This window comes from Sus scrofa, chromosome 16 (assembly GCF_054392235.1).
Source record: "Sus scrofa isolate SSC_HxYL_T2T_F1_AM1 chromosome 16, Sscrofa_HxYL_maternal_Yorkshire_Landrace_v2.0, whole genome shotgun sequence".
Lineage (NCBI taxonomy): Eukaryota > Metazoa > Chordata > Mammalia > Artiodactyla > Suidae > Sus > Sus scrofa.
The window spans coordinates 37,984,333-38,005,555 of record NC_139398.1 but is presented as its reverse complement, the minus strand read 5'-3'; the positions used below and the strand labels follow the sequence as shown (position 1 = coordinate 38,005,555).

Sequence of the window (21,223 nt, the reverse complement as noted above, 5' to 3'; positions counted from 1 at the left end):
GAATATAGTCTATCACCTTTAAAAACATAATTTAATATATATTCTATCAGAGTTCATACATGTACATACATGTATGCATATATGTACCTGTGTGATCTGCTTGCTGCCGATAGTTGAAAATGATTCAGAGCAGTTGCCATTTCATTCAGGCGGTGGGAACAGGAAAGGGAAATCAGGGGATATATCAGGCCCTTTGCACAGATAGTTTCCCTTAATCTTCCCGATTAGCCTATGATACCCCCACAAAGGATCACACGGCTAAAAAGTGAGGGAACCAAGTTGGTCTGGCTTCAAAGCCCAAATCCTCTCAGACACACCTTGATGGGTGGGGGGGCCCTCCTGTGTTCCAGATGCCGTAGATGGGAACTGGGGCTGCTGGTCTTCCTGGAGCACATGTGACGCTACGTACAAGAGATCAAGGACCCGAGAATGCAACAACCCTGCCCCCCGGCAAGGAGGGAAACCCTGCGAGGGGGAGAGGCGGCAGGAGGAACACTGCACATTCTCCATAATGCAGAACACGTAAGGGGGGTGAGGGGAAAGAGGGGCATCCCCTGGCCACCGCTAGAGTTAAGGTATTTATTTCTTACTGCTAAGGAAAGAAATAATTAGAATTGCGCCCATTTCAACACAGTGAAGTATTGGATCTGCCGCTACCTGTTTCTCTTTAATATTTTCTCTTGTTTTGTAAGTATCACAAAACAAGAGAAAATATATACACATAATGTGTATATGTGCCTACACTTATATACACAGGTGAATGTGTGTATTTGTATATATACTTGTATATATACTTGTTATATTTGTATATATACTTGTTATATTATACACACACGTTTATTTTTCTTTTTTAGTGGACAGCCATGCATCGGTGATGATGAGGACATGAAAGAAATAGACCTTCCTGAAATAGAATCAGATTCAGGGTGTCCTCAACCAGTCCCTCCAGAAAATGGATTTATTCGGGTAAGCATCCTGACCTTCACTTTAGATTTGGAATCCAAAAACATAGGACTCAGAATGCATGTCCTTTCTTTTACTTAGAGTTATTGTTTTCTTAGTTTAATAATCTGCTGACTTAAAAAGTACAAAAGGAAGTTTCTGTTGTGGCTCAGCAGTAATGAAACTGACTAGTATCCATGATGATGCAGGTTTGATCCCCGGCCTTGCTCAGTGGGTTAAGAATCCAACTAGTATCCATGATGATGCAGGTTTGATCCCTGGCCTTGCTCAGTGGGTTAAGAATCCAACTAGTATCCATGAGGATTCAGGTTCTATCCCTGGTCTTGCTCAGTGTGTTAAGGATCCAGTTTTGCCATGAGCTGTGGTGTAGGTCACCGATGTGGTTCGGATCCAGCATTGCTGCGGCTGTGGTGTAGGCTGGCAGCTGCAGCTCTGATTAGACCCCTAGCCTGGGAACTTCCATGTGCTGCACATGTGGCCGTAAAAAAAGGCAAAAAAAAAAAAAAAAAGAAAAGGTTAAAAAGTGATATGGTACCCATATACAATGGAATACTACTCAGCCATTAAAAAAGAGCAAAATAATGCCATTTGCAGCAGCATGGATGGACCTAGAGATTATCATAGTAAGTGAAGTAAGTCAGACAGAGAAAGACAAACCTCGTATGATATCATTTACATGTGGAATCCTACAAAATGATATAAACTAACTTATTGCAAAGCAGAAACAGACTCACAGACTTCACAAACAAACTTAGGGTTACCAAAGGGACAGGTGGAAGGGAGGGATGGGCTGGGGGTTGAGGATTGGCATATGCACACTGAGGTATGGAATGCCAATAGGGACCTGTTGTACAGCACAGGAAACTCTACCCAATATTCTGTGATAGTCTATGTGCAAAAAGAATATGAAAAAGAATGGATGTGTGTATATGTATAACTGAATTACTGTGTTGTACAACAGAAATGATCACAACATTATAAATGAACAACAAAACTACAATAAAACTTTTAAAAATGAAAAAAAGGTTAAAAAAAGTTAAAAAGCGGTATTTAGAAAGGCTCCATCACTTTTCTTTCTTTTCCTTCACCTGGAGATATCTTCATACCTGGTTGTTAGACCAAAGAATGGCAGGTTTTTTGTGTTCCTTGTAACTACTAACTCATGTGCTGGTGGAAGGTTTGTGTGAGTGGAGAATGGTTTGGATGACTCTGCAAGAATCTGCAACTAAGATCTGACTACTTGTTTCTGAGTCTGAGCAAGCTAACCTCTAATCTAAGGCATATTATCAGAGAAACAAACTAGTCTTGGCTGTAATCATAGGAGGTATTGAATCTGTAATGTCTTATTAGGTTAGAAAACTGTAGAACTCTTAAGGAGTCAATACAGTTTTAATACCTTTTAATTTATCTTTTTTCATTAAACCACAATATGTTTCTATGATTAAAAGCAACTAGATATTTTTTGTCAGAAAGGTCTGTGACTTTAGATATAAATTTTCAGGAGATACATAATATTTAAATTGATCACAGGAGATATGCTCCCTAATCAATTTTATCTTAATTTTTTTTTATTTTTTTAGGTCTTTTTGCTTTTTCTAGGGCCACACCTGCGGCATATGGAGGTTCCCAGGCTAGGGGTCTAATCAGAGCTGTAGCCACCAGCCTATACCACAGCCACAGTGATGCAGGATCCGAGCCGTGTCTGCAACCTACACCACAGCTCATGGCAACGCCAGATCTTTAACCCACTGAGCAAGGCGAGGAATTGAACCCACAACCTCATGGTTCCTAGTCGGATTCATTAACCACTGAGCCACGATGGGAACTTCCTATCTTAATTTTTAAACTCAACCTTTCTTAAACCCAGTAAAGCCTTTAAATTCATCTGTTTCCATCTATATCATATTTATGATCAAAGATTAATAACCCTCAGGAGTTCCCATTGTGGCTCAGCAGTAATGAACCCAACTAGTATTCATGAGGATGTTGGTTCCATCCCCAGCCCTGCTCAGTGGGTTAACAATCTTGCATTGCCGTGAGCTGTGGTATAGGTCACAGACCAGCTCGGATCTGGTGTTGCTGTATCTGAGGTGTAGGCCAGCAGCTGTAGCTCTGATTCAACCCCTAGCCTGGGAACTTCCCATATGCCGCATGTGCAGCCCTAAAAAGCAAACAAACAACAACAACAAAAAGATTAATAACCCTCAATTCTCCAAGGCCAGCAAATAGCTATCCATGAAGCTGAGTCTAGACCAATGTGTCTTCCGAGTTCATCCACCTCTGTTTGTATATAACATGCCAGGCCTAAATGTGTGAGGGGAAGAAATATTTTGGAGGGGCTTAGTGTCCATTAGTCTTGCCTCTAAAACCAGAGGTTCTCAGATTCCAGAACACTGAAGGCTGGTTTGGGGCAGGGCCCAGAAGCTTCCATCTCCAACAAGTTCCTGGGCAATACTGATGCTGTTAGCTCAGGAGGCACACTTGGTAACAAATCCTTTGGAACAGAGGTGAGCAAATGCCTGCCTTCTATTTCCTCTTCTTTTTTTTAAATGAAGTTTATTGGAACACAACCACATTCCTTTATTTACATAATAACTATGGCTGTTTTGTGCAGCAAAGGCGCAAGGTGACAGACACTGCCTGGCCTGCAACTGACTATCAAGGCCCTTGATAGAAAAAGCTGGAGTTCCCGTCGTGATGCAGTGGTTAACGAATCCGACTAGGAACCATGAGGTTGCGGGTTCGGTCCCTGCCCTTGCTCAGTGGGTTAACGATCCGGCATTGCCGTGAGCTGTGGCGTTGCCGTGAGCTGTGGTGTAGGTCGCAGACGCGGCTCGGATCCCGCGTTGCTGTGGCTCTGGTGTAGGCCAGTGGCTACAGCTCCGATTCGACCCCTAGCCTGGGAACCTCCATATGCCGCAAAAGCGGCCCAAGAAAATAGCAAAAAGACAAAAAAAAAAAAAAAAAAAGAAAGAAAAAGTTTGTCAGTCCGCCCTATAGTATCCTCAGAATTACATTTTGTCAGAGCCAGATACCTAAATAATTTTTAATCTGTTTGTGCCAGCTACTTACAGAAATTGTTGAAACAATCAACATTCTAGTTTTCAAAACATACAAAGAGTTTAAACGGTGATTCATTATTCTAATGACTCTTTATAAAATTATGTTTACATTTCCAGTAATAAGTTCACTCCTTGTTTTAATTTGCTCTTTATTAAAGACCTAATCCCTGCCTGACAATAGTTTTTACTCAAAAGTAATACAATTTTAACCTTCCCAATGAGCACTCTCTGAAATTCCTGGAAGCAAAATGCCCTTTGTATAGAATCCAAAAGAGGCAGAGATGCCTAATTCCGGGCTGGAGCAATGGTGTCATTGCGTGTGAAGACATCTGTTCAACGAGCAAGACATAGGTTCTACCTCTATAGGAAGTGACAGTGACTTTGGCAAGGGTCCCTATGTAGGCAGTCTAGCAGATGTGCTGGTTGAAGCTTGATGGTTGCAACATATACTTATAGGTTGTTGCTTCATAGCAGAAATGAAGCAGAAGCTGATGCCAGTAATTTATTTGGGGATGAATGCAAGAGAAAATGTGCATCCTTTGAATAAAACATGCAGATCATTAACACTACTCATCGTGCCATTTCCCACAGAAACACAGTCACAGCCATAATAACCAATGGTGGAATATTTTTTTTGTATTCAGGAAATTAATCATCTTCTAGGAGACAAGCTGAATCATGTGGCCAAGTAATACAAAAGTTGACGACTGAGCTTTCACCTCCCTCAAAACTCCCCAGAGAGTAACTTCCCAGTCAATTCTTTACGCTTTTCTCCCTCTCAGTAAGAAAAGACTGTCCCATTACTGGCTTCCTTAGAGTGTTTTGCATTTTTCAGCAAAGAGTTATGAAGCCCTGTGTAAAGCTTTGTGAAGCAGAGATATGGTAGTAGAAGTGCCACTCAAATGTCAGGTTGGGTCTGATACATGTGCTAAACATAAAATAGAGCTTTGTACAAGTTTCCCCCCAAACCTGAAAGGGTGGTACACCTGATAAATCCAGGGAAATGAAGGAGGTTTTCCACAGAGGATGTTCTATTTGAGTTGGGTCTTGAGAGAAGGAACAAGAGAACGTGTTGGGGATAGAGTAAAAGCCAGATAAAGACATAGAGGTATGAAAGAGAATATTATGTTCAAAGAATGACAGGTGGCTTTGGTTTGCTAGGTTCTATTGGAGGAAATGGCAAGAGGTGAGGATGGGGAAGAGGCTTAAAGCTAATATTCCAAGCTAAGAATAGAAAACCAAATTTATCTTAAAAATTTTATTGAACCCCCACATGATATGGGTATACTTTAATTACCCATTAATTGGGAAAGTGTACAATGACGGTTATCAGGGGCATTTTCAAATGATTTGTAGTCAATTTGTTACCGTAGCAACTGCATATATTGCTGCATATTTAGGATACGTTATTTATTCAGTTTATAGCCACTACAGGTTGTGTGTAGAGTTTTCTTATTCTTGCAATAGTAGGCCATCACCTATACAGTGGGGAGCAAGTTATTAAGTAAAATACACACACACACACACACACACACACACACAGGCTAATCAATTTAGAACAGCAATATGGAAGATGGATTAGAAGAGGGACCAGTTAGATCCTGCTGTATAGCACAGGGAACTATATCTAGTCACTTATGATGCAGCATGATAATGTCAGAAAAAGAATGTATGTATGTATGGGTGACTGGGTCATCTTGCCATACAGTAGAAAATTGACAGAACACTGTAAACCAGCTATGATGGAAAAAATAAAAATCATTAAAAAAGAAGAAGAAGAAGAGGGACCAATTAGATAGTTGTCCTGAGATCACACATGCTATGAACAAAGGCAATGGTGATAGCAAAGGAAAAGAGAGAACTTTGAGGGATGCTGAGGAGTAGACATTGAATGGACTCTGGAGTGAAGGAAGAAAAAGTATCCAGAAGGACCCCAAGGTATTTGGAGATACTATTTGTAACATTAGTAACTTGCTGGTTTCCGTTTTAATTCTAGAATGAAAAGACACTGTATTCAGTTGGGGAAGATGTTGAAATTGTATGCCTTACTGGATTCAAAACTGTTGGCTACCAGTACTTCAGATGCTTACCTGACAGAACCTGGAGGCGAGGAGATGTGGAATGCCAGCGTGAGAACTGGGCAGACATTCTGCCTGACTCTGCTAAAGAATGAATGGGCCCAAAATAAGTAGAGCAAAGTCACCCCTCTTAGATTCATCCATTTTTACTATTCTTAAGTAATTCTGGTGAAAAGGTTTAGCGAAGCAGAAAATAGGATTCATGGGCTAAAATTAGATTTCTAAATATCTTCATGTTTTAGTTCTCCTGCCCCTGCTTATTAGCAGGACTGTGAGGCATGTGCTTAAAAAGAAATCTGGAAAGTCTGCTAACTGTATCTAAGCACAGACATCTGCCTTGCGTTGTGCACAAAGAGATGCAAATTGATGAGTCCCCAGAAGATGATACTTGCACTCTATGTATCAGAGATGGGATTTTACAAGAAATGCAGTTTTATCCTTGGAGCACATTCACATTCTCTGTTGATAAAGAAAGGGGGAGTTTGTAGGCTCCACATGTACCCATGCCTCAGTAAAGTTAAAATGCGATTCAAACAAGGCTCAGATGGGGACTCCACAGAGTTGTTATGGGGAACCATGACATAGAGTTGAGATCAGTGTCAATTAGAATGTCCTGCCTCTGTGTCACCCACAATGTGAAGAAAGTGAGAAGAAGATCATTTCTTGAAAGAAAATGATCCCAGTAAGGTAATGAAAGTTGCAAGTGGCTAGAGCCAGTCTTTAGCAAGTTCCACAGTTAAAGGAACTAAAGGGAGTTTCTCAGTGGAAGCCAGGGATCCTCAACCGCCAGTTTTTCTGATCAAAAGGCAGCCTTAAAGCGAACCAAAGCAGTGAATCATAGTCAAGTCACTTTTTGAATTACATAAAATCTGCCTATACCCACTGAGTATTCTGTTCCACCACATACATCTGAAATGTTTCTGTCTCTGCAGGGACTGACTGCCTCTTGCCAGTGGTGCCAGAAGTACTGAAACTGTCACCATTTCAGAGATTGTATAAAATTGGTGACTCCATTGAGCTAAGCTGTCCCAAAGGCTTTGTCATTGCTGGGCCATCGAGGTACACATGCAGTGGGGATTCCTGGACACCACCTATCTCAAGCTCACTCACCTGTGAACAAGGTGAGTAGCATCTCAGGATCTGGGGTCTGCTAAGGTGGTGTCCTCTGAGGTTGGTCGTGTAGCATCTACAGAGGCAGTGTTTCTTAAGTGTGTTTTGGGAGGAGGAAACAGAAGATTCCACTGTCAGGCTGGATTGTATTTCACCCGATATCATTGGTGACATCAGGAAGCAAATAAGTAGATATTAGTCAAGTGGGTGTCTTCTAATCTTAGAGAATGAGGTCAATTTACTTTTCCAACATAATATTTCAATATTTTGAGAGCATGTAAGCTCTATCATATAACAAAATCAGAATCGATAGTTAACTGAAAATTTAGTCCAAGTGGAGAGCCATAAAAAAGTCATATGTACTACTTTTTAATTAATTAAATATTTTATTTAGACTTAGAACGTAGAAATACCAAATATTCACCAATTTTCTAGCACAGGAGCAAGCTCTAATTTCCTAAATAGTCTCCTAATTTGTGTGCCAAGATTATTAACCTATATTAACCCTAACCCTAACCCAAATACATAATTTATCATCTATGTTTTCCCATATCAGTTTCTCTAAAACAATGGATTTTTTTTTTGTCTTTTTGCCATTTCTTGGGCCGCTCCAGCGGCATATGGAGGTTCCCAGGCTAGGGGTTGAATCGGAGCTGTAGCTGCCAGCCTACGCCAGAGCCACAGCAACGCAGGATCCGAGCCGCATCTGCGACCTACACCACAGCTCACGGCAACGCTGGATCGTTAACCCACTGAGCAAGGGCAGGGACCGAACCCGCAACCTCATGGTTCCTAGTCGGATTCGTTAACCACTGTGCCATGACGGGAACTCCAAACAATGGATTTTTTTTAACCCTGGGTGGGACACTTCTTTTAAAAACATCTCTACTAAAACATAATTTAAAAGATACATGCACCCCAGTATTTGTAGCATACTATTTACAATGACAAAGACATAGAACCAACCTAAATGTCCATCAACAGAGGACTGGATAAAGAACATGTGGTATAGAGGTTCTGGCTGTGGCACAACAAGATCTGTGGCAACTCTGCAGCACCAGGACATAGGTTCATTCCCCAGCTAGGCACAGTGGGTTAAAGGAGGCAGGTCTCAATGGCAGCTTGGATCTGATCCCTGACCCAGGAATTCCACATGCTACAGGGTAGCCAAAAAAGAAAAAGAAGAAAGAGGAGAAGGGGAGGGAGGGGAGGAAGAGGAGGAAAAGGAGAAGAAGAAGGAGTATATATACACACAATGGAATATTAGCCATAAAAAAAGAATGAAATAATGTCATTTGCAGCAACATGTATGGACCTAGAGATTATCATACTAAGTGAAGTAAGACAGAGAAAGACGAATATCGTAGGATATTTGCTCATATGTGGAATCTAAAAGAATGGATATGAATGGACTTATTTACAAAATAGAAGTAGACCCATAGACATAGAAAACAAACATTGTTTTACCAAAGGGAACTATAGGGGAGAGAAAGATAAATTAGGAAATTGGGATTAACCTATACACACTACTATATATAAAATAGATAACTAACAAGGACCTACTGTATATCATAAGGAATGCTATTCAATATCTCGTAATAACTCAATATCTTGGAAAAAATATAGATATATATACAAATCACTTTACCGTACACCTTAAACTAATACAACATTGAAAATCAACATTTTAATTTTTTTTTTCGCTTTTTAGGGCTACACTCGCAGCCTATGGAGGTCCCAGGCTAGGGGTCAAATTGGAGCTGCAGCTGCCGGCCTACACAACAGTCACAGCAACATCAGATCCTTAACCCACTGAGCAAAGCCAGGGATTGAACCTGCATCCTCATGGATAGTAGTCGGATTCATTCCCCCACTGTGCCACAACAGGAACTCCCATAATGTCTCATTTTTAATCAGAGACTCTTTGAGGATCTACCTGAGCTCAGATATGATTGGGCCTATTTAGTCTATGAAAAAAAAAACCAAAGGCACAGAGAAGCTAACTTCTGAGTAAATAAGAATCTTGCAGCAGCTCTGCTAATTTTTCAAGTTCTCTGCCATCTTGCGTTCTTTATTCTCTCTGGACTTTTATAATGTGTGAAAGAAAAGGGAAAACTTAACCTATTATGTAACTTTTTAAAAAAATTTTAATGGCGCACCCATAGCATATGGAAGTTCCTGGGCCAGGGATTGAATCCAAGCTGCATCTGCGACCTACACCACATCTGTGGCAACACTGGATCCTTTAACCCACTGTGCCACAGTGGGAACTCCCCCCAATATATAACCTTAAAATTATTGATAAAGAGCTTTCATGGCAATTTGTGGTAACTTCAGGTTAGTGCTGTGGCTTGGTTTCATTTGACTCCTGATCATATATGTCAGAGGGATAGATATAGCTGGGAACCACAGGCTTTTAGAAAGTTAAGATCGTCTGGGCATCTTAGGTAGCAACCTCTTCTTTGTACAAATAACAGCGCATGTCGGAGTTCTCAATGTGGCTCAGTGGGCTAAAGGACCGATATTGTCTCTGTGAGGATGTGGGCTTAATCCCTGACCTCACTCAGTGAGTTAAGGACCTGGCATTGCCATAAACTGAGGCATAGGTTGCAGATGTGGCTCAGATCTAGTGTTGCTGTGGTTGTGGTATAAGGCCATAGCTGCAGCTCCAATTTGACCCCTAGCCCAGAATTTCCATATGGTATAGCCATAAAAAAAGAAGAGAAAAAACTAACAGCTACATCACACACCCGCATACATGCACACACTCACACCTTTGTGTTTGAAAAAGAAATTAAAATTATAAGCCAAACTGGGAGATAATGAAATGTTCTACATCTAGATAATGGCAAAAAATAACCCATCTCTTAGTTTCTCTCTGACAACGCTGGCAGGAAGATCAATGAAAAGAAAGAAAATCATCTATGAATCTGAATACTCTTTCCTCTCAGTATGGGGGGAGCTGTGTGATAAAAAAATGCTGAGATTGTGGTTGGCCAAGAAAAGACTTTTAATTTTTGGAGTTCCCATCATGGCACAGCAGAAACGAATCCGACTAGAAACCATGAGGTTGCGGGTTCGATCCCTGGCCTTGCTCAGTGGGTTAAGGATCTGGTGTTTCCGTGAGCTGTGGTGTAGGTCGCAGATGTGGCTCGGATCTGGTGTTGCTGAGGCTGTGGTATAGGTCGCCAGCTACAGCTCCGATTGGACCACTAGCCTGGGAACCTCCATATGCCGCAGGTGCGGCCCTAAAAAGACCCAAAAAAAAGAGAAGACTTTTAATTCTTTCAATATGAAAAAGAATTTTGCTTCCTGAAGAGATAAGATGCTGCATATCCTCTCAGTTACTTTTTTCCCCTCTGCTAAGAATTCAGCACTTCCAGAAGATCCCCTCACCCTCAGCATGTTTCCAGGTTCCTCAGAAACTGTGCAGGGCAGGCAGCGTGGGCAGCTGAGGGCATTTGGGCTTCTGCTGGACACTTAGTGAGGGAGCAGAATCCTCGCACATGATCATTGACAATTTCAAATCGGTGGTGACAGAGCAATGCTCTGTGTGCTTAAAAGTTGATGCTCTTTGGAAATAACATACAGCTTAGGGTCCCTCTATGACCTAAGTGTGGATTTATTTACAAAGGCCAAAGAGACATAGCTACACAAGAAACCAAAGAAAAACCAGCCCATGTCAATGGAAATCTTAGTATCAGACCTTACCAGCAGCTATAGCTCTCCATATTCATGAAAGTTCTGAGCCAGATTTTGCCAGACAGAACAAGGGTCCTAACAGAGGATAATAGTAGGAAGTGGAAATGCATAGCAGCGAAGAAATTCTACCAAATTTTTTTAGACATGCCCATGGCATGCAGAGGTTCCCAGGCCAGGAATTGAACCCAAGCCACAGCAGAGACAAGGCTGGATCCTTAACTCACTGAGCTACCACGGAACTCCTAATTGGTTTTGGGTTTTTTGTTTTGTTTTGTTTTGTTTTTTATCTTTTTTGGGTCATACCTATGGCACATGGAGATTCCTGGGCTAGGGGTTGAATCAGAGCTGTAGCTGCTGGCCTGCGCCATAGCTGTAGCAACCCCAGATCCGAGCTGCATCTGCCACCTACACCACAGCTTGAGGCAATGCCAGATCTTTAACCCACTGAGTAAGACCAGGGGATCCAACCTTCGTCCTCACAGATGCTAGTCAGATTCTTTTCCGCTGAGCCATGACAGGACCTCCCCTAATTTTTAAAATCTTTATTTTTGCTTCTAACATAAACCTCCTACCCTACCAAACCTCCTGCCTAATATATCTTCCTACTGCCTTCCTTTGACAATTACTTGCTTACAGGGGCCACTGTCGTTCCACGGGTGCCTGCTTAGTCAGATCCAATCCAGGAAGTTTGCTTCATCCAGTAGGATCAGGCTGTCAGCTCCAGGTGGAATTCAACCAGTCTAAAGCTTCTCTGGATGAGCCTCAACATGAGCAGAGATAACCAAGATTTCCCCTTCTGTATAACATGCCTACATGTTCTTCTTTTTTTTTTTTTTTTTTTTTTGTCTTTTGTCTTTTGTCTTTTTTTGTTGTTGTTGTTGCTATTTCTTGGGCCACTACCGCGGCATATGGAGGTTCCCAGGCTAGGGGTTGAATCGGAGCTGTAGCCACCGGCCTACGCCAGAGCCACAGCAACTCAGGATCCGAGCCGCGTCTGGAACCTACACCACAGCTCACGGCAACGCCGGATCGTTAACCCACTGAGCAAGGGCAGGGACCGAACCCACAACCTCATGGTTCCTAGTCGGATTCGTTAACCACTGCGCCACGACAGGAACTCCACCTACATGTTCTTCTACATTAATCTCCCTTCCTCACCTGTGCAGTATTCAATTGTTTATCTTAGCTCAAGCATCATTTTCTTACAGATCTTTCCTTAGGTTTCTCAGTTGGGGTTTTTTGGTGAACTGGTCTCCTGGAACTGTGATTCTTCAAAATATCTATCTCAGCCTTTAATTATAAACCCATCATTCTGATTATTTGATTAATGTCATTTCCCCCCCCCCCCCCACTATCCTTTAGATTCAGGCAAAAGGGGGACTGCTACGGTTTTCATTTTTTTTTTTTTTTCCCATACAATTCTGGTACCTAGAATATTACACAGGGATAAATAGCTACATGTAGGAGTTCCATTTCTCCATTGATTCTTCTTGTAAGAAAATATGTCTTTCAAGCCATTATCCTCCCAATCCATGCTCACGGTTGTTGTCACAGACGTCAGTATTGCTAAACATAATGGACAACATTTTGGTCCTCATCTGCGTTGACCTCTGAGCAACATTCAACAGTATTGACCTTATTTCACACATGTGTTCTTTCCCTGGCTTCTGAGACACACCGTTGTCTTGCTTTGCTTCTACCTCTCTGGCTGTTGCCTTCTATTTTTGGCAGCCGCCTGCCTTTGCGTGGACTTTAAGCGTTGGAGTTCCTCAAGGCTCAAATCTGTCCCCCGCCTCATGCTACCTTCTCCTGCTGGGGAATCTCACCTGCATACAAATTTAAATCTTTACCACAGACTCTTCCACTGAGCTTTAGCCCTGAATATCCATATCCCCATATATCTATTTTGCCTAGATGTCTTCAAGAGACCGTAAACTCAACATATGCAGAGAGGGACCCTTGAGTCATCACACTTGCTTCCCTGCAACTAACTAATGTCTTCTAATATTTTCTATTTCAGTTAAGGGACCAATATCTATTCTCTTATAAAAACCAGAAACTTAAGAATTATGCTTGAAAGGGCTCATGATGTATCCACAATATGCAATATCCTCCACTTTACCTGCTCAAAATGTCTCATGTTTATCCCACTTTTCTCTGTTTCCACTGCCGGCAGATACTTATGTCCAAATCACTATCTTCTTTCACCCCAACTACTGTAATAACCTCATAAATTATCTACTCCCTTGGCTACCATGACTCTCTAAATCCATTCTCCACACAGAAGTCAGAATTCATTTCTTTTCCAAATCCAGATCTGATTTTGTCACACCACTCCCCTGCATAAAACCTATCAAAGACTTTCCACTGCTTATGAAATAAGACAAAGATCCTTCAAAAGCCCTGTGTGACTCTGCACAGTCTGCCATGCAGCCACCCCTCTGGCGTATCGTATTCCATGTCCTTGTTTCCCTGTACTTCAACCACCCTGGCTTTCTTTCAGTTCCAAGAAAGTCATATGTTATCTCTCTTTTGAGCACTTTCATAACTGATGTTTCTTTTGCTTCAAACACATTTCCTTTCCCCATTTTACTGCTTGTAACCTTCCTAGCTACATCAATTTTCTCGATTATATGCTTTCTCTTTAAGAGCAGCAGCAGTTCTATTTGTACTAGTATGTGTGTTTGGTTAATGTCTGTCTGCCCCACAAGACTAGAAGCTATGTGAGCACAGGATCTGAGTCAAATTTTGCTCAATCTACTCTCCCCAGAATCTATCGCCTTGCTGGAAAATCATAGTCATTCAATAAGTATTTGAAAAACAAATGAACACAAATCTCACTAATTCCATTTTCTTTAGTTCTTTGAACTTAACAACAGTTTTAGGTTGGAAAATGACAGCTCCTCACGAGAGTTAGGGAGGGCTTTTCAGATGGACTATATCATGATGATATACTTGGAAAAGCCAAAATGAATGCTCTCACTCCAGGAGATAAATGAGAACCTTTCACTGCTGCCTTTTCTCCTAAATTCAGACTTATCCCTTGAAATCCATGCTGCACGTTGTTCTTTTCTCTGATTCCTTTTGTTTCAGATTTTCTGACACGCTTAAAGGGCCATTGTCAACCAGGACAAAAACAGTTGGGATCTGAATGTGTTTGCCTGTCTCCAGAAGAAGACTGCAGGTAAGAAATACTCTAAGGACTGTGTTGAGAAACTGGAATAACTAGTCTATTATAACCAGCTTAATGGAGGAGCTGAGCTTCTTGAAGCATAAACATAAAACGTATTAATTCTTCACATAACTGATACCCCCCGTGTTCTGCTGAATTCCTCCTTCCCCACTGGGTGGCAAACACTCTTAATTATCTCTCTGCCTTTGTTCCTTAAGTTTGCATGACTTCGGCTACTAAAAAGGTCTCATTCTGCTGATAAAGACCCATTCTTGTCCAGTTTAAAACCTCAGGTTCAATGATTTCAAAACCTTCTCCTTCCCCCTAAGTATAGGGCAAGATTATGATCCAAAAGATTGGACTAGAGAAAGTGGTGTGATGATGGACTTCCACAGACACACACACACACACACACACACACACACACACACACACACACACACATCTGTTTGTCAGTTTATTCTTCCACACAAGGGGCAGAAAGCATGAAGAAAAATGGGAGTTCCTGTCGTGGCTAAGTGGTTAACAAATCTGACTAAGAACCCTGAGGTTGCAGGTTTGATCCCTGGCCATGCTCAGTGGGTTAAGGATCCAGCATTGCCATGAGCTGTGGTATAGGTGTAGGCCGGATCCCGCGTTGCTGTGGCTCTGGTGTAGGCTGGCAGCAACAGCTCTGATTGGACCCCTAGCCTGGGCACCTCCATATGCCTCGGGGAGCGGCTCAAGAAAAGGCAAAAAGACAAAAAAAAAAAAAAAAAAGAAAAGAAAAGAAAAATGACATATCCTCATGTGATTTCTATGACTCTGCTGCTATAACTGCCTCTTTTCATATGAATAAACCCAGGAGTGTCGAGGCTGCTTATTAAAGGGCTATTTCAGGGGAATTTAATCCAAAAATAGCAGCACCTTAAGGTAAAATTTTGTGTCTCTATCTCACAAAATAAATGCAGGGGGAGGCAGTCTAGGCATGGTATGATGTTTCATTTCTGGTAGGACTGGGGCTCTTTCCTTCTCTCTGTACTGCCATTCTTTTTTTTTTTTTTAATCTAATATTCATACTTTATTTTTCATTGAAGTATAGCTGATTACTTATTTTTAGTGAGGTAAAGTTGTCTTTTCTGACATTCTTAAAGTTCTTTCATGGTCCAAGATTTCTCTGCTGGAATAGAAAGGAAGGAAGACAAAAATAATGGACACTTTTTCCCTCTCTCTCTCTCTGCCACATTTGAGGCATATGGAAGTTCCCAAGCCAGGAATCAAATCTGAGTTTCAGCTGAAACCTACACCATGGCAACACCAGATCCTTAACCCAGTGTGCCACAGTGGGAACTCTACATTCTCTCTTTTTAAGCAGGGGGTGGGGTGGGGGGGCAGTCTTGGCATTCATCCCTGCTCCATCTCATTACTCTTATCTTATTCACATGGCCACAGGGTCTGCAAGGGAGTCTAGGAAATGCAATCCTTTGGCTGGATGCAAAAGCGTCTTTGAATAAAATTTGAGTTAAATTACTGAGGAAGGGAATGAATGAAAGTTGTGCCCGGTTGTGATACTTTACTCTTCACACTGATTAGCTCTCATATTCCTCTGACCTACAGGTGAAAGAACACTTATAGGGATCCATTTATTTGTTTGTTTATTACATGAGACCACGACAGGGTCTTTTCCCATAAAATTCCATCCACATAATTCATCCCAAAGGTGACTCTCTCTACCCTCCTCAGTATTCGGCACAAGTGGGCCACCTGGTATGAACTTCTTGCAGCTGAAGCCCCGTCACCCAGCAGATGGTCTTCTAAGGAATGCTTACCACATTCACGTTGTCCATTTAACTTGGAAGAAACTTCTTTTCTTATCTTTTCAATACCAAACCATGAGAATACAGACTGTCTTCTGAAACTGCTTGAATTTCAGCTCAGTCCTACCTCTCTATCCCTTTTCTATAGCCCTGAGTTCTTTATAGAGCACTGAAGGTGTTTGTGAGAGTGGCTGGCCCCACAGCTTGAATTCTCTGAACTTAGAAAGTGGCCTTTTGTTCTCGGCTGTGGGCTTCAGTTCCTGGAAACAGTTTTACAGGCTGGTGCACTGACGGATAACTCAAAAGTTGACATCAGACAGGAAACTCAAATTTGGAGTAATCAAGGAGTTCTTGTCCTCTCAGCACTAGAAGGACTATGACTAGCCTCTTGTTAGCAGAACCCATCCATTTACTTGGACTTAACAAATTACCCAGAGAGTGACTTAAAATCTCATGCTCAGAATCACAAAACAAACACACTTGCAAAGCTATTTAAGTATATTGCAACTAATGAGTGTTAGAAAGAATTCAGAGGAGATACAGACTGCCATATGCTAGGTTGATCAGAATTAGCTTCAAAATGTAACTGGAAATTGATGTAGCCACAGATAGGCAGAGAGGAGAGATGGTGTACCACTCATTGAGCAGGTCATAGCAAAGGAAGAATAATCTTGTCAGTTTAGACAATAAAGAGGAATTAAGGAGGATGGGAAAGTGATTCTAGAAAGGATAGTTGATTGGATTCAAAATATGGAAGATTTTGATTATCAGAATTTAAGAATTCAGACTTTAATTTGAGGATAATAAGGAGTAGTCCCAAGCTTAAAGTGAAATTTTAGGAAGATGAATCCCAGAGCATGCAAAATGAAGTGAAAGACTGAAAGCAGAGAATTTGGATACAGGGGCAGAGGGGAAACAGGGAGGAGATAACTGGATGGCAAATTAACAAATGAGTGATTACATGCCATCTCTTCTTTTCTGGACTTCATATATAAATTCTTGCTTTTTTCTCTTGGACAGCCATCATTCAGAAGATCTCTGTGTGCTTGATACAGACTCCAATCATTACTTTACTTCATCCGCTTGTAAGTTTTTGGCCGAGAAATGTTTAAATAATCAGCAACTCCAATTTCTACATATTGGTTCGTGCCAAGATGGTCCACAGTTGGAATGGGGTCTTGAAAGGATAAAACTTTCATCCAGTAGCACAAAGAATGAATCCTGTGGCTATGATACCTGCTACAGCTGGGAAAAATGTTCAGGTAAGTTCCAGGGGTAACCCATACTAGAAATGTTCCCACTTAACCTTTACCTCAGCTAGTTTATCCCACTTGCATTTATACCCGCTTTCTCAAAAATAATCTTTCCTTCCTCAAAATAATTCCTTTTCATTGTAAAAAAAAATTTATGAAATGATTTAAATATAAGGCAAAAATAGAACCCACCTGCAACTAGAAATAACTACTTTAGGAGAAAAGAGATAAATTAAGAGTTTGGAATTAACAGCTACACACTACTATATATAAAATATTTAAATAACAAGGACCTATTGTGTGGCACAGGGAACTATATTCAGTATCTTGTGATAACCTAAAATGGAAAAGAATCTGAAAAGGAATATATGTATATTTTATATATCTACATATCTGTATCTATCCATCTATCTTATATTTCTCTAAATATAGGACTGGGTTTTATCATGGATAAACAAAACATGTATCAGAAACAATTGCCTCAAATATTATGAAGTCCTCTTGCAGGGGCTGGGATCAGCCAAGGCTGGCAGTGTTAATACAGGCAAGATGCCTTGAGCCCAGACAGGATCCCTCATGGGACCAGGCATGGCTTCTCCCTCGTGGAACATTCATTCTCCCACATTCTACTACTTCTCTCCCCCACCCTGCAGGGGGTCAACCAGATGCTCCAAGGAGCTCTGGGACTTCACCTCTGGAGTCATCCTTGGCTCAGAGTTAGCCCCTCATTCCCAGAGAGCAGTCTAGTGAGCCACCAGCTAGCAGGGTAGTATTTCTTAAAATTGCTTGAGATCAGACTACTAATATGGTGCTGACACTAATTCAGAGTGACTTTAATCTCTTGTATAAAAACCCATCCCATAAAAAATTTTCCCTGGGGCCTCTCACACCCCAGGAGTGGCATGGATTATGTTACACATTAAAAAAAAAAAAAAAAAAAAAAAACAGGGAGTTCCCGTCATGGCGCAGTGGTTAACGAATCCGACTAGGAACCATGAGATTGCAGGATCCATCCCCGGCCTTGCTCAGTGGGTTAAGGATCCGGTGTTTCTGTGGCTGTGGTGCAGGCCAGTAGCTGTAGTTACGATTAGACCCCTAGCCTGGGAACCTCCATATGCCGTGGGTGCAGCCCTAAAAAGAAAAAAAAATAAGATCATGAGCTACATTTTATTTTATAAATTGTTCTTTTACATTTAATATACCATGAAACTATTTCCATGTCATCATATATTTTTCTTTCATGTAATTTTCAATATCTGCAAAAGCCTATATGGACATTCTGTGATTTTTTTAAATCAATCTTCAGTTAGGCATTTAGATTTTTTTCCCAAGATTTTGCTGTTAAAAACAGTGTTGTAGTAGAAAAATCTATCACAGATAAATCTATAATCGTATATTATTTCCTTAGACTGTACCTTAGAAGATGAAATTTCTAGGTAAATTTTATTGTAAAATATAAAGTCTTTGTTGGTACAATGTATCAACTTGCTTTCCAGAAACATTTTATCACATCATATTCATATTTACAACGTGTGATACAGACTACCTTCCACACCCTCACCAAGCTATTACCCCTTTATATCTCTGCCTATTTGATGCTTAAGAGGTGGCATTACATTTCCATTTTCTGTAAATGTATTGCCTATTGGCACTTCATTTGTGAATTGCTTAAAAGCAGAAATTTCACAGCAGTGCATTCACTCTAAGATGAAATTGGAACCTGAAATAGTTCAACTAAGCTTCATATAATACATAAATAGGGGTTGAAGATTAGGCTTTAACAGAACTCAAATAGGCAGCTAGATTTCCCTTGTGACACATCAAAAAAAATCAACTTAAATTGAGACATAAAGTAAGCAATGGAAACTTATTACATTGTTAACATCTAACTTTTGTTGAAACCACCTTACTTTTGCAGAAACAAAGACAAAAACTTTATTATTACCCTTGGCTTCTCACTTTTCAGCTTAATATTCTTCGAGTTGTAACTTAAACCCAGGTTCTTTCTGATCCACTTAAAGCTGATTATCAAAATCCAGCTCCCTAAGAACATGTGTGTGTGTGTGTGTGCATGTGTGCGTGTGTGTGTGTGTGTGTGTGTGTGTGTGTATAAATAACTGGGTCATATATATATTAGCTGTACAGAAAATAAGCACAACATTCTAAATCAACTATATTTCAAGATAGAAAGAGGAAGGAAGGAAGGAAGGAAGGAAGGAAGGAAGGAAGGAAGGAAGGAAGGAAAGAAAGAAAGAAAGAAAGAAAGAAAGAAAGAAAGAAAGAAAGAAAGAAAGAAAGAAAGAAAGAAAGAAAGAAAGAAAGAAAGAAAGAAGGAGGGAGGGAAGGAAAGAAGAAAGACCCAGCTGCCTTGACAGTTGGTGGGATTGAATCCCTTACAGAGGGTCATCATGGTGGCACAATCAGCAGGCTATCTGATGGTGGCGATTCAGCAGGTCAATGTCTGGGGCTCCTGACCTTCAAGCCATATCCCAATAAGACAATTTCACATGAGACAGCAAACCCGGCCAGATACATGCATTGCCCAACTCTGATTATTATTAAGTCATCATGTAGGTAAATTTTACTATTCATTTTTTCACTGCAAGACCAACTCCATTGACCAACTGACATCTCTCTCAGAGAGAATAATTTGTGATACAAAAGAGATAAAAGTACTATAAAACTATGCATTTATTTAAACTGCATATTGACAATATGACTTTTTCTCTAAAAATTATAATGTTAAGAACATTGCTGTCAAAAATATATACAGAGAATAATAGGGGTTTGGACAGCAGGGAGGATAAATGGCTCCTGTCTAGACCACACTAGGCAGCTCAGGTATTTGGGGATGTGTCCAGTGTTAGCTTCTATTCTTCCTTATTTATCATGGAGAAAGTGCCTTTAGGGCACTCTTCTATTGCAAAGGATTGCCCTTTTCTTTTCTTTTACCTTTCCCACAAATTATTCCTTTCAAATCTGAATAACAAATAATCCATGGCTTATGATTTCATCAAAATCTACTTTTACTGTTAGCCCTATGCTGTACATGAATCTAAATCCTACAGTCTCCATGAATCTAAATTTGTCTGAGAAAAGGAACATAAAAAGTTTAAATACCTAAGCAACATTGCTCAAGTCAGCAGAATATCTTGGAGTATTCAAACTAAAACATGAACATTTCTTAATAAGATATTTAAGTCGTTTAAAATATCCTTTGATCCTACACACAATCAAAAAACTGAGAGCATTTTCCCCCTAAAGATATGATCTGCCTGTGCCAGCAGCTTAAGCAAAAATCATTGTCACAGAGATTTCTGTTTGTGTAGCACTACAGAATAGCATTGATGTATAAACCACAGCATTTATAAAGAGAGAAAACTAAAAATGTGTTTTATACCCAATCCACTCAGGGCACATTGGGATATTATTAATTTTGAGTTGAATTGAATGTCACCTTGATTAAATTGTGTTCTTGATTACGTTGTGTACTTTGCTGCTTCCCCCCCTCCCCCATCTAAAATGAAATGAGAAAAAGTTTAAAATGGAATTCCCAAGTAACAAGAAGTTCACTTTTCAAGTTAGAATGCAATATGCTTCTAAAAGAGTTTATGTTTATGACTATTAAATGTTGTGTCAACTTCAAAAATATCCACCATCGACCGAGAGGAGGGGATTTATTCGATAAGCCCCATTTAGTATCCAGTATGCTGAGGTCAATGTACAAAGTGAGGTGAGGGGTGCGATGATAAAGGAACTTTGTACCCTCAAATTGCTCATGGTTGTAGGAGAGAGAAAAGTCTTCTGGCCTGGAAGGGTTTCATAAGGGTGGAAGCCTGAGAACCAAGTGTAGGGGAGTGTGGGGGGGATGCATTAGTGGAAGTGATGGGAAGGGCCTTGTTGTGCCGATAGTATGAACATTGCTCTTGCTAAGAGCATCTACACCATAGCCATACTGATAATGTGGTGACAATGGCCTTTCCACAAGCCTGGAAACCTGACATCTTCTCTAGAGGTGGAACAGAGAAGTTACGTTACCTGTCCTTCACCAAACCCTATAGTTTCCAATAATGAAGACTTTCCCAAC

The 21,223-nt window shown here is 40.7% G+C and overlaps 1 protein-coding gene across 14 annotated transcripts in view; it reads left to right on the top strand.

Annotated features, from left to right (window-relative positions):
• The window catches only part of C6 (complement C6), a 73,236-nt gene that overhangs the window by 49,930 nt on the left and 2,083 nt on the right, over window positions 1-21,223 (top strand). For 11 of the 14 annotated variants that reach the window (NM_001097449.1, XM_085001461.1, XM_085001453.1 and 8 more), the window contains 6 exon segments: window positions 351-522; window positions 855-966; window positions 6,022-6,154; window positions 7,036-7,224; window positions 14,009-14,099; window positions 16,904-17,145. In NM_001097449.1, coding sequence (NP_001090918.1) covers window positions 351-522; window positions 855-966; window positions 6,022-6,154; window positions 7,036-7,224; window positions 14,009-14,099; window positions 16,904-17,145 — 939 coding nt within the window. 14 annotated transcript variants of the gene reach the window in all.